At 42.3% G+C, this 12,388-nt stretch overlaps 1 protein-coding gene and 1 pseudogene across 1 annotated transcript; both read right to left on the reverse strand.

The window, feature by feature from the left end:
* The window catches only part of LOC139542145 (zinc finger protein 665-like), a 294,018-nt pseudogene that overhangs the window by 225,194 nt on the left and 56,436 nt on the right, over positions 1–12,388 (reverse strand).
* On the reverse strand, positions 1,040–7,439 carry LOC139549490 (zinc finger protein 713-like). Its single transcript, XM_071360049.1, has 2 exons — positions 6,740–7,439; positions 1,040–2,141 (listed from the first exon to the last, which is right to left on the reverse strand). The coding sequence occupies exons 1-2, from the start codon at positions 7,203–7,205 to the stop codon at positions 1,621–1,623; spliced, it is 987 nt and encodes a 328-aa protein (XP_071216150.1). The 5' UTR covers positions 7,206–7,439; the 3' UTR covers positions 1,040–1,620.

Consider the following 12,388-nt stretch of genomic DNA (forward strand, 5'->3'; position numbering starts at 1 on the left):
AGGTGTTAAGCTCTGATTTGTCCACAAAATGTCACAATGTCCTTCTTCTTAGTTGTCCGATTACTTTGCACTCGTTCTGGAAGAGTGGTGTCCTGAGGACGGCTAATCAGACGTGTCGGTGATCCCAGAGTGGTGTCCTGAGGATGGCTAATCAGACGTGTCGGTGATCCCAGAGTGGTGTCCTGAGGATGGCTAATCAGACGTGTCGGTGATCCCAGAGTGGTGTCCTGAGGATGGCTAATCAGACGTGTCGGTGATCCCAGAGTGGTGTCCTGAGGATGGCTAATCAGACGTGTCGGTGATCCCAGAGTGGTGTCCTGAGGACGGCTAATCAGACGTGTCGGTGATCCCAGAGTGGTGTCCTGAGGATGGCTAATCAGACGTGTCGGTGATCCCAGAGTGGTGTCCTGAGGATGGCTAATCAGACGTGTCGGTGATCCCAGAGTGGTGTCCTGAGGATGGCTAATCAGACGTGTCGGTGATCCCAGAGTGGTGTCCTGAGGATGGCTAATCAGACGTGTCGGTGATCCCAGAGTGGTGTCCTGACACTAAGAACAGCTAATTAACCGTAGCATTGATTGTTAAGAGGTTCCGTTGTCTTCTTCGTGTGTTGCGTTTCGGGGGGGGGGGGGGTGGGGTCGTGACTAATCGTAGACCTCAGCTACAGCTTGTGGTCCTCCTAGTCTGATGTGATCATTCTTAACTCAATCTTTTTATACCCTCGGGTAAAACGGAGGCATTTTTCGTCATTCTGACCCGCTCTCCGGGCTCCCTGGGGCGAGACTAGTTACAATCTTTTTATACCCTCGGGGAAAACGGAGGCATTTTTCGCCATTCTGACCCGCTCTCCGGGCTCCCTGGGGCGAGACTAGTTACGAGGCAAGGTATCAGAATTACTATCTCGTTAGAGAACTAAAATCACAATCCTATCATCACAAAAACATTCTCTTCATCCTTGATATTTTCTACACAACGTAAAGAATGTAAACCTGATATACACCGTGTAAAAGCTCTTGGAAGTTAATTCTTTCATTAAAACTTAATTATAACAATTTTAATGACATCACAAAATAGACATTACATTTTCCATATTCCATCTCTCATCGTTCCCAACATTCAGATGTTGGAATATATTGTCCCAGTGTCCATTGTTTGATGTTGAAGTTTTTGGGGCATCAAGAATCTCTCGGTAACAAAGAGACATTCCAGTCGCCCAAATTAGACCCCAAAAGGAATTAGTCTGCTGCCTACAATTTACTATCGACATGACGTGTCATAAATGAGGTGTCATAAATGAGGTGTCATAAAAGAGGTGTCATAAAAGAGGTGTCATAAAACCCCCATATCCCTCCCTCCTCTATTGAACGCTGATCCACTGTAACCTGATCCTTGGATCCTCACAGGAGAGTCATGACAACAGTATCTCCGGAGAAAGAGCCATGATTCTGTGTAACAGAGTATGTTAGAAACCCTTGGATCCTCACAGGGGAGTCATGTCAGTCTCCAGATGAAAACTAAAACAAAAAGTAGGTCTATTTCAATAATGATTTCATATAAACAATAATGACTTCATATAAACAATATGATTTCATTTGGCAGAAACAAAAAACACATTCTCAGTCAAAAACACAAGTCAGAACACAGTCTCTCTATTCTCTCGTGTGATTTCAGGTCCTCTGACTGGGAAAATGTCTTCTCACAATGAGAGCAGTGGTAGGTCTTCTCCTCCTGTGTATGTATTCTTTCATGCTTATTCAGATGTCTTAACCGGTTAAATCTCTGTCCACACTGGGAGCAGCGGTAGGGCTTATCCCCTACTGCGTGTGTCCTATCATGCACATTCAGGGCCCCTAACTCTGTAAAACTCATTCCACACATGGAGCATTGGTAGAGCTTTTCGTGTGTGTGTGTCCTCTCATGGAGTTTCAGAGTCGTTAACCACCTAAAACTCTTTTCACACTGGGAACAGTGGAAGGGCTTTTCTCCTGTATGTATTCTCTCGTGTGATTTCAGGTGTAGTAATCGGGTAAAACTATTTCCACAGTAGGAGCAGTGGTGTCGTCTCGCTGGTTTGGGTGTTACTGGGTCTGGTTCCCCTGAAGCACTCTTTCCGCTGTCAGAGTGGGAGTCTGGTCTCTCTCCTGCCAAAGACAAACAGATTATTTAGTTAAATACGTAATAGAGACCTGAATAAAACTTCTACATGATAAAACTGGCTCCATGTTAGAGGAGGAGCCTGGTGAAGAGCTCCGGTCTGAGAAACTGACTGACGCTGCTCCCTCTGTGACATCGCTGCTCCCTCTGTGACATCGCTGCTCCCTCTGTGACATCGCTGCTCCCTCTGTGACATGCTCTCTCTGTGACATCGCTGCTCTCTCCTTTTAAACCACTGCCCAGCCTTTCTGAACTGCCTGGCTGAACAACACCTTATCATCTGAAGCTGTGGTAGACCATCACTACTATTGTTATAATATCAGGTTTAGTCCCCCAATTACATCATGATTTTAAAGTATTACTCTGCCATTTTTTTTATTCATGCCCCCCTTCAGTCCTTGATTTTCCCTCAATAAGTCTATATAATGATATATATATATAGTGGGGAGAACAAGTATTTGATACACTGCCGATTTTGCAGGTTTTCCTACTATGCATTTTATTGCATGACATAAGTATTTGATCACCTACCAACCAGTAAGAATTCCGGCTCTCACAGACCTGTTAGTTTTTCTTTAAGAAGCCCTCCTGTTCTCCACTCATTACCTGTATTAACTGCACCTGTTTGAACTCGTTACCTGTATAAATTTCACCTGTCCACACACTCAATCAAACAGACTCCAACCTCTCCACAATGGCCAAGACCAGAGAGCTGTGTAGGGACATCAGGGATAAAATTGTAGACCTGCACAAGGCTGGGATGGGCTACAGGACAATAGGCAAGCAGCTTGGTGCTTGCGCCAAAGCAACTGTTGGCGCAATTATTAGAAAATGGAAGAAGTTCAAGATGACGGTCAATCACCCTCGGTCTGGGGCTCCATGCAAGATCTCACCTCGTGGGGCATCAATGATCATGAGGAAGGTGAGGGATCAGCCCAGAACTACACGGCAGGACCTGGTCAATGACCTGAAGAGAGCTGGGACCACAGTCTCAAAGAAAACCATTAGTAACACACTACGCTGTCATGGATTAAAATCCTGCAGCGCACGCAAGGTCCCCCTGCTCAAGCCAGCGCATGTCCAGGCCCGTCTGAAGTTAGCCAATGACCATCTGGATGATCCAGAGGAATAATGGGAGAAGGTCATGTGGTCTGATGAGACAAAAATAGAGCTTTTTGGTCTAAACTCCACTCGCCGTGTTTGGAGGAAGAAGAAGGATGAGTACAACCCCAAGAACACCATCCCAACCGTGAAGCATGGAGGTGGAAACATCATTCTTTGGGGATGCTTTTCTGCAAAGGGGACAGGACGACTGCACCGTATTGAGGGGAGGATGGATGGGGCCATGTATCGCGAGATCTTGGCCAACAACCTCCTTCCCTCAGTAAGAGCATTGAAGATGGGTCGTGGCTGGGTCTTCCAGCATGACAACGACCCGAAACACACAGCCAGGGCAACTAAGGAGTGGCTCCGTAAGAAGCATCTCAAGGTCCTGGAGTGGCCTAGCCAGTCTCCAGACCTGAACCCAATAGAAAATCTTTGGAGGGAGCTGAAAGTCCGTATTGCCCAGCGACAGCCCAGAAACCTGAAGGATCTGGAGAAGGTCTGTATGGAGGAGTGGGCCAAAATCCCTGCTGCAGTGTGTGCAAACCTGGTCAAGAACTACAGGAAATGTATGATCTCTGTAATTGCAAACAAAGGTTTCTGTACCAAATATTAAGTTCTGCTTTTCTGATGTATCAAATACTTATGTCATGCAATAAAATGCAAATGAATTACTTACAAATCATACAATGTGATTTTCTGGATTTTTGTTTTAGATTCCATCTCTCGCAGTCGAAGTGTACCTATGATAAAAATTACAGACCTCTACATGCTTTGTAAGTAGGAAAACCTGCAAAATCAGCAGTGTATCAAATACTTGTTCTCCCCACTGTATATATATATATAATATAGTATCCAACTTTATATATAATATAGTATCCGACATCCGATTGGGATCTAACAAATATGTATATATACTATATTAATTGAATATTATGAATCAAAAGGGCCAATTTGGGTGCAATCAATTAGCTTCATTTCTCAGATCAAATTAAATGTCAACAACATAATGATGCTGAAATGACATGGAACGACTCAGCTGTTTTTCCATCCCTGTGATTGGGTGGGGTAACTCCTACAGGTTAGTAAAGAGGCCAGGTAATATGGGAGTGTTCCATCCCTGTGATTGGGTAGGGTAACTCCTACAGGTTAGTAAAGAGGCCAGGTAATATGGGAGTGTTCCATCCCTGTGATTGGGTAGGGTAACTCCTACAGGTTAGTAAAGAGGCCAGGTAATATGGGAGTGTTCCATCCCTGTGATTGGGTGGGGTAACTCCTACAGGTTAGTAAAGAGGCCAGGTAATATGGGAGTGTTCCATCCCTGTGATTGGGTGGGGTAACTCCTACAGGTTAGTAAAGAGGCCAGGTAATATGGGAGTGTTCCATCCCTGTGATTGGGTAGGGTAACTCCTACAGGTTAGTAAAGAGGCCAGGTAATATGGGAGTGTTCCATCCCTGTGATTGGGTAGGGTAACTCCTACAGGTTAGTAAAGAGGCCAGGTAATATGGGAGTGTTCCATCCCTGTGATTGGGTAGGGTAACTCCTACAGGTTAGTAAAGAGGCCAGGTAATATGGGAGTGTTCCATCCCTGTGATTGGGTAGGGTAACTCCTACAGGTTAGTAAAGAGGCCAGGTAATATGGGAGTGTTCCATCCCTGTGATTGGGTAGGGTAACTCCTACAGGTTAGTAAAGAGGCCAGGTAATATGGGAGTGTTCCATCCCTGTGATTGGGTGGGGTAACTCCTACAGGTTAGTAAAGAGGTCAGGTAATATGGGAGTGTTCCATCCCTGTGATTGGGTGGGGTAACTCCTACAGGTTAGTAAAGAGGCCAGGTAATATGGGAGTGTTCCATCCCTGTGATTGGGTAGGGTAACTCCTACAGGTTAGTAAAGAGGCCAGGTAATATGGGAGTGTTCCATCCCTGTGATTGGGTAGGGTAACTCCTACAGGTTAGTAAAGAGGCCAGGTAATATGGGAGTGTTCCATCCCTGTGATTGGGTAGGGTAACTCCTACAGGTTAGTAAAGAGGCCAGGTAATATGGGAGTGTTCCATCCCTGTGATTGGGTAGGGTAACTCCTACAGGTTAGTAAAGAGGCCAGGTAATATGGGAGTGTTCCATCCCTGTGATTGGGTAGGGTAACTCCTACAGGTTAGTAAAGAGGCCAGGTAATATGGGAGTGTTCCATCCCTGTGATTGGGTAGGGTAACTCCTACAGGTTAGTAAAGAGGCCAGGTAATATGGGAGTGTTCCATCCCTGTGATTGGGTAGGGTAACTCCTACAGGTTAGTAAAGAGGCCAGGTAATATGGGAGTGTTCCATCCCTGTGATTGGGTAGGGTAACTCCTACAGGTTAGTAAAGAGGTCAGGTAATATGGGAGTGTTCCATCCCTGTGATTGGGTGGGGTAACTCCTACAGGTTAGTAAAGAGGCCAGGTAATATGGGAGTGTTCCATCCCTGTGATTGGGTAGGGTAACTCCTACAGGTTAGTAAAGAGGTCAGGTAATATGGGAGTGTTCCATCCCTGTGATTGGGTGGGGTAACTCCTACAGGTTAGTAAAGAGGCCAGGTAATATGGGAGTGTTCCATCCCTGTGATTGGGTAGGGTAACTCCTACAGGTTAGTAAAGAGGCCAGGTAATATGGGAGTGTTCCATCCCTGTGATTGGGTAGGGTAACTCCTACAGGTTAGTAAAGAGGCCAGGTAATATGGGAGTGTTCCATCCCTGTGATTGGGTAGGGTAACTCCTACAGGTTAGTAAAGAGGCCAGGTAATATGGGAGTGTTCCATCCCTGTGATTGGGTGGGGTAACTCCTACAGGTTAGTAAAGAGGCCAGGTAATATGGGAGTGTTCCATCCCTGTGATTGGGTAGGGTAACTCCTACAGGTTAGTAAAGAGGCCAGGTAATATGGGAGTGTTCCATCCCTGTGATTGGGTAGGGTAACTCCTACAGGTTAGTGAAGAGGCCAGGTAATATGGGAGTGTTCCATCCCTGTGATTGGGTAGGGTAACTCCTACAGGTTAGTAAAGAGGTCAGGTAATATGGGAGTGTTCCATCCCTGTGATTGGGTAGGGTAACTCCTACAGGTTAGTAAAGAGGTCAGGTAATATGGGAGTGTTCCATCCCTGTGATTGGGTAGGGTAACTCCTACAGGTTAGTAAAGAGGCCAGGTAATATGGGAGTGTTCCATCCCTGTGATTGGGTAGGGTAACTCCTACAGGTTAGTAAAGAGGCCAGGTAATATGGGAGTGTTCCATCCCTGTGATTGGGTAGGGTAACTCCTACAGGTTAGTAAAGAGGTCAGGTAATATGGGAGTTTTTGCAATAGGGTTTTATAAATTAATAAAATGCAGTACAAGCTTATATTTGGGGTTCTGGTGAGGAGCACATTTCGTGCAATGACCCTTTGGCTTTAACACCACACATTAGTTCAACAACTGCAGAGTTTCTGGCTGTGTTTTTAAGACAGTACTCACTGGTGTTAATCAGATCTTCAGTCTCCTCTTCCTCTCCTTCATCTCCCAAAACATCCTCCTCTTCTTTGTTCAATGTTACAGCCTCCTCTTCCTCCTTTTTCATTCTGAAAACGTCTACCCCCTCTTCTTCTACTCTAAAATGTTCTTTCTCTTCTTTCACTCTACCATTATCGTCCTCTTCCTCCAATGTGTTACTGAAAGCCTCTTCTTCCTCCTCTTTCATTCTGAAAGCTTCTTCCTCTCCTTTTACTGTAACATCCCCCTTCTCTTCTTTCCATGTGATACTGATAGCCTCCTCATCCTCCTCTTTCATTCTGAAAGCTTCTTCCTCTCCTTTTACTGTAATATCCTCCTCCTCTTCTTTCATGACAATGTTCAGTCCCAGAGCTTCTTTCTCCGTCCAGCAGACCCCCTCTTCTTTAGGAGGAGAGTAGCTTAGTGAGTTCATGGTCGGGCTAGCTAGCATTAGCGATAAGCTTAGTGCTAGACTCAGTATAATCAACACATTTGTACATTTAACAAGCAAATTACTTGAAGTTAAACAGTAGATACGTAAAGAAGATTGTGTTAAAAACACCGAGATCAATATACACAAAAATGGTCCAAAGAGCTTGTTTTCGGTTGTATGTTGGCTACCGGGCTACGGGGGTGGTTGAATGATTCAGTATCCGTGTTGTTGAAACAGCTTCCGGTGTCATGTGGTCCACTATATAAGACGTCACCAGCAGAAGACGCATATCGCTGTCAGCTGACTGAAATGGGTAACGTAGTTTAGAAAAATATTCACTACATTGTTTATTAATTTAAAGATGAGCAAATATGTTTTGTCTGACTTCTTACAGCCAATACTTTCGTCTATGCAGACCTGTAGCTACATGTGAATATGTACATTATGAATATATACTGGTAGAATAGTTTAATGCAGACCTGTAGCTACATGTGAATATGTACATTATGAATATATACTGGTAGAATAGTTTAATGCAGACCTGTAGCTACATGTGAATGTGTACATTATGAATATATAATGGTAGAATAGTTTAATGCAGACCTATAGCTACATGTGAACATGTACATTATGAATATATACTGGTAGAATAGTTTAATGCAGACCTGTAGCTACATGTGAATATGTACATTATGAATATATACTGGTAGAATAGTTTAATGCAGACCTGTAGCTACATGTGAATGTGTACATTATGAATATATAATGGTAGAATAGTTTAATGCAGACCTATAGCTACATGTGAACATGTACATTATGAATATATACTGGTAGAATAGTTTAATGCAGACCTGTAGCTACATGTGAACATGTACATTATGAATATATACTGGTAGAATAGTTTAATGCAGACCTATAGCTACATGTGAACATGTACATTATGAATATATACTGGTAGAATAGTTTAATGCAGACCTGTAGCTACATGTGAACATGTACATTATGAATATATACTGGTAGAATAGTTTAATGCAGACCTGTAGCTACATGTGAATATGTACATTATGAATATATACTGGTAGAATAGTTTAATGCAGACCTGTAGCTACATGTGAACATGTACATTATGAATATATACTGGTAGAATAGTTTAATGCAGACCTGTAGCTACATGTGAACATGTACATTATGAATATATACTGGTAGAATAGTTTAATGCAGACCTGTAGCTAATGGTGAACATGTACATTATGAATATATACTGGTAGAATAGTTTAATGCAGACCTGTAGCTACATGTGAACATGTACATTATGAATATATACTGGTAGAATAGTTTAATGCAGACCTGTAGCTACATGTGAACATGTACATTATGAATATATACTGGTAGAATAGTTTAGTGCAGACCTATAGCTACATGTGAATATGTACATTATGAATATATACTGGTAGAATAGTTTAATGCAGACCTGTAGCTACATGTGAACATGTACATTATGAATATATACTGGTAGAATAGTTTAATACAGACCTGTAGCTACATGTGAACATGTACATTATGAATATATACTGGTAGAATAGTTTAATGCAGACCTGTAGCTACATGTGAATATGTACATTATGAATATATACTGGTAGAATAGTTTAATGCAGACCTGTAGCTACATGTGAACATGTACATTATGAATATATACTGGTAGAATAGTTTAATGCAGACCTGTAGCTACATGTGAACATGTACATTATGAATATATACTGGTAGAATAGTTTAATGCAGACCTATAGCTACATGTGAACATGTACATTATGAATATATACTGGTAGAATAGTTTAATGCAGACCTATAGCTACATGTGAATATGTACATTATGAATATATACTGGTAGAATAGTTTAATGCAGACCTGTAGCTACATGTGAATATGTACATTATGAATATATACTGGTAGAATAGTTTAATGCAGACCTATAGCTACATGTGAATATGTACATTATGAATATATACTGGTAGAATAGTTCCGTGTAGTTCAGTTGGTAAAGCATTGTGCTTGCAACGCCAGGGTTGTTGGTTTGATACCTGCGGGGGACCAGTACGAAAATGTATGCACACACTAATGTAAGTGGATCTGCGTCTGCTTAATTAATAAACTGTTAAACAACTAAGACCTAATTCAGGACTTATCTCCAATCTTGACAACAATATAATGTCAGTTGCGTCAGCTACGGAGGAGGTGACTGACTAGCTGCTGCTGTTGAAGAAGCGTCCTGTCTACTAGATTACATGTCACGCTGGTAGCGTCGCCTCAAAGAAGCACATGTTTTATGTACAAAAGGTATATTTGTTTAGACTACACCTAATAGAGAATCGAAAAGGCATTTCACTGTATTAAATTATATTTCCTTTAATTCAAAGTCGAAATGCAAAGAACTACCTCTCTACCAACAATCTACATGAACCCTTCTAGTCTGACTAGATACTACAGAACTACCTCTCTACCAACAATCTGCATGAACCCTTCTAGTCTGACTAGATACTACAGAACTACCTCTCTACCAACACTCTGCATGAACCCTTCTAGTCTGACTAGATACTACAGAACTACCTCTCTACCAACAATCTACATGAACCCTTCTAGTCTGACTAGATACTACAGAACTACCTCTCTACCAACAATCTACATGAACCCTTCCAGTCTGACTAGATACTACAGAACTACCTCTCTACCAACAATCTGCATGAACCCTTCTAGTCTGACTAGATACTACAGAACTACCTCTCTACCAACAATCTGCATGAACCCTTCCAGTCTGACCAGATACTACAGAACTACCTCTCTACCAACAATCTACATGAACCCTTCCAGTCTGACTAGATACTACAGAACTACCTCTCTACCAACAATCTGCATGAACCCTTCCAGTCTGACTAGATACTACAGAACTACCTCTCTACCAACAATCTACATGAACCCTTCTAGTCTGACTAGATACTACAGAACTACCTCTCTACCAACAAAACCAAGAGTGTGCAAAGCTGTCATCAAGGCAAAGGGTGGCTACTTTGAAGAATCTGAAATATAAAATATATTTTGATTAGTTTGTTTTTTTGGTTACTACATGATTCCATGTGTTATTTCATAGTTTTAATGTCTTCACTATTATTCTACAATGTAGAAAATAGTAAAAATAAAGAAAAACCCTGAGGAGGTGTGTCCAAACATTTGACTGGTTCTGTAAGTATTCAGACCCTTTGCTATGAAACTCAAAATTGAGTTTAGATGCATCCTGTTTCCACTGATCATCCTTGAGATGTTTCTACAACTCGATTGTCTATACAAGGACCCACAGTTGACAGTGCAAAAACCAAGCCATGAGGTCAAAAGAATTGTATGTATCCTCCGAGACAGGATTGTGTCGAAGCATAGATCTGGGGAAGGGTACCAAAACATTTTGGCAGTATTGAAGGTATCCAAGACCACAGTGGCCTCCATCATTCTTAACTGGAAGATGTTTGGAACCACAAAGACTCTTCCGATAGCTGGCCGCCCGTCCAAACTGACCAATCGGAGGAGAAGGGCCTTTGTCAGGGAGGTGACCAAGAACCCGATGGTCACTCTGACAGCGCCCCAGAGTTCCTCTGTGGAGATGGGAGAACCTTACAGAAGCATAACCATCTCTGCAGCAGTCCACCAATCGGGCCTTTATGGAAGAGTGGCCAGACGGAAGCCACTTCTCAGTAAAAGACACATGACAGCCCACTTGGAGTTTGCCAAAAGGCACCTAAAGGACTCTCAGACCATGAGAAACAAGATTCTCTGTTCTGATGAAACCGAGATTGAACTCTTTGGCCTGAATGCCAAGTGCCACGTCTGGACGAAACCTAGCACCATCACTACGGTGAAGCATGGTGGTGGCAGCATCATGCTGTGGGGATGTTTTTCAGCGGCAGGGACTGGGAGACTAGTCTGGATCGAGGGAAAGATGAACGGAGCCAAGTACAGAGAGATCCTTGATGAAAACCTGCTCCAGAGCGCTCAGGACCTCAGACTGAGGTGAAGGTTCACCTTCCAACAGGACAACGACCCTAAGCACACAGCCAAGACAACGCAGGAGTGGCTTCGGGACAAGTCTCTGAATGTCCTTGAGTGGCCCAGCCAGAGCCCGGACTTGAACCCGATCTAAAATCTCTGGAGAGACCTGAAAATAGCTGTGCAGCAACAGAGAAGAATGTGAGAAACTCCCCAAATACAGGTGTGCCAAGCTTGAAGCGCATTCCCAAGAAGACTCGAAGCTGTAATCGCTGCCAAAGGTGCTTCAACAAAGTACTGAGTAAAGGGTCTGAATACTTATGCAAATGTGATAATTCAGTTTTTTTGCAAAGATATCTTAAAACTTTGTCATTACGGGGTATTGTGATGTCATTAGGTGGTATTGTGTGTAGATTGATGAGGGAAAAAACGATTTAATCAATTTTAGAATAAGGCTGTAAATTAACAAAATGTGGAAAAAGTCAAGTGGTCTGAATACTTCCCAAATGCACTGTAAATTCAGAACGGTATATAATTGATTGAACCATGAAATAAATGAAGTTCCCTTCAGGGTGTAAAACAAAATAAATAATCATATTAGTTTAAATGGTGTTTCTTTGTTGATGAGGTTGGCGACCCCCTCTGCTCTTAGAGTTAAAGGAAGAAAAATACATTTGGCCTATGCACTTTATTTGTAATGTTTCATGTTCAAGATCAGTTAGATGTGTTTCTTGTAATAAACATATATCTGGCAACAGTTTTATTTTAGTTCAGTTTATTCCGTTTCAAGAGGATATAGTTGTATCAGTCATTAGTTTCAGTTGACAGTCTGGTATTATGACATCATTATTAACCCTTCAAGTCTGGCATTATGACATCATTATTAACCCTTCCAGTCTGGAATTATGACATCATTATTAACCCTTCCAGTCTGGTATTATGACATCATTATTAACCCTTCCAGTCTGGTATTATGACATCATTATTAACCCTTCCAGTCTGGTATTATGACATCATTATTAACCCTTCCAGTCTGGTATTATTACACTATTGTACTTGTGTCTATGAGCGTCTATGTAAATGTTGCTGAGAATATGACATAACATGGAGCACATTAAGATAACAGACAGTTTGATCAGGCAGCAGCTAGAAAGGATTGACCTTCAGACACA

Source organism: Salvelinus alpinus, chromosome 2, assembly GCF_045679555.1.
Source record: "Salvelinus alpinus chromosome 2, SLU_Salpinus.1, whole genome shotgun sequence".
Classification (NCBI taxonomy): domain Eukaryota; kingdom Metazoa; phylum Chordata; class Actinopteri; order Salmoniformes; family Salmonidae; genus Salvelinus; species Salvelinus alpinus.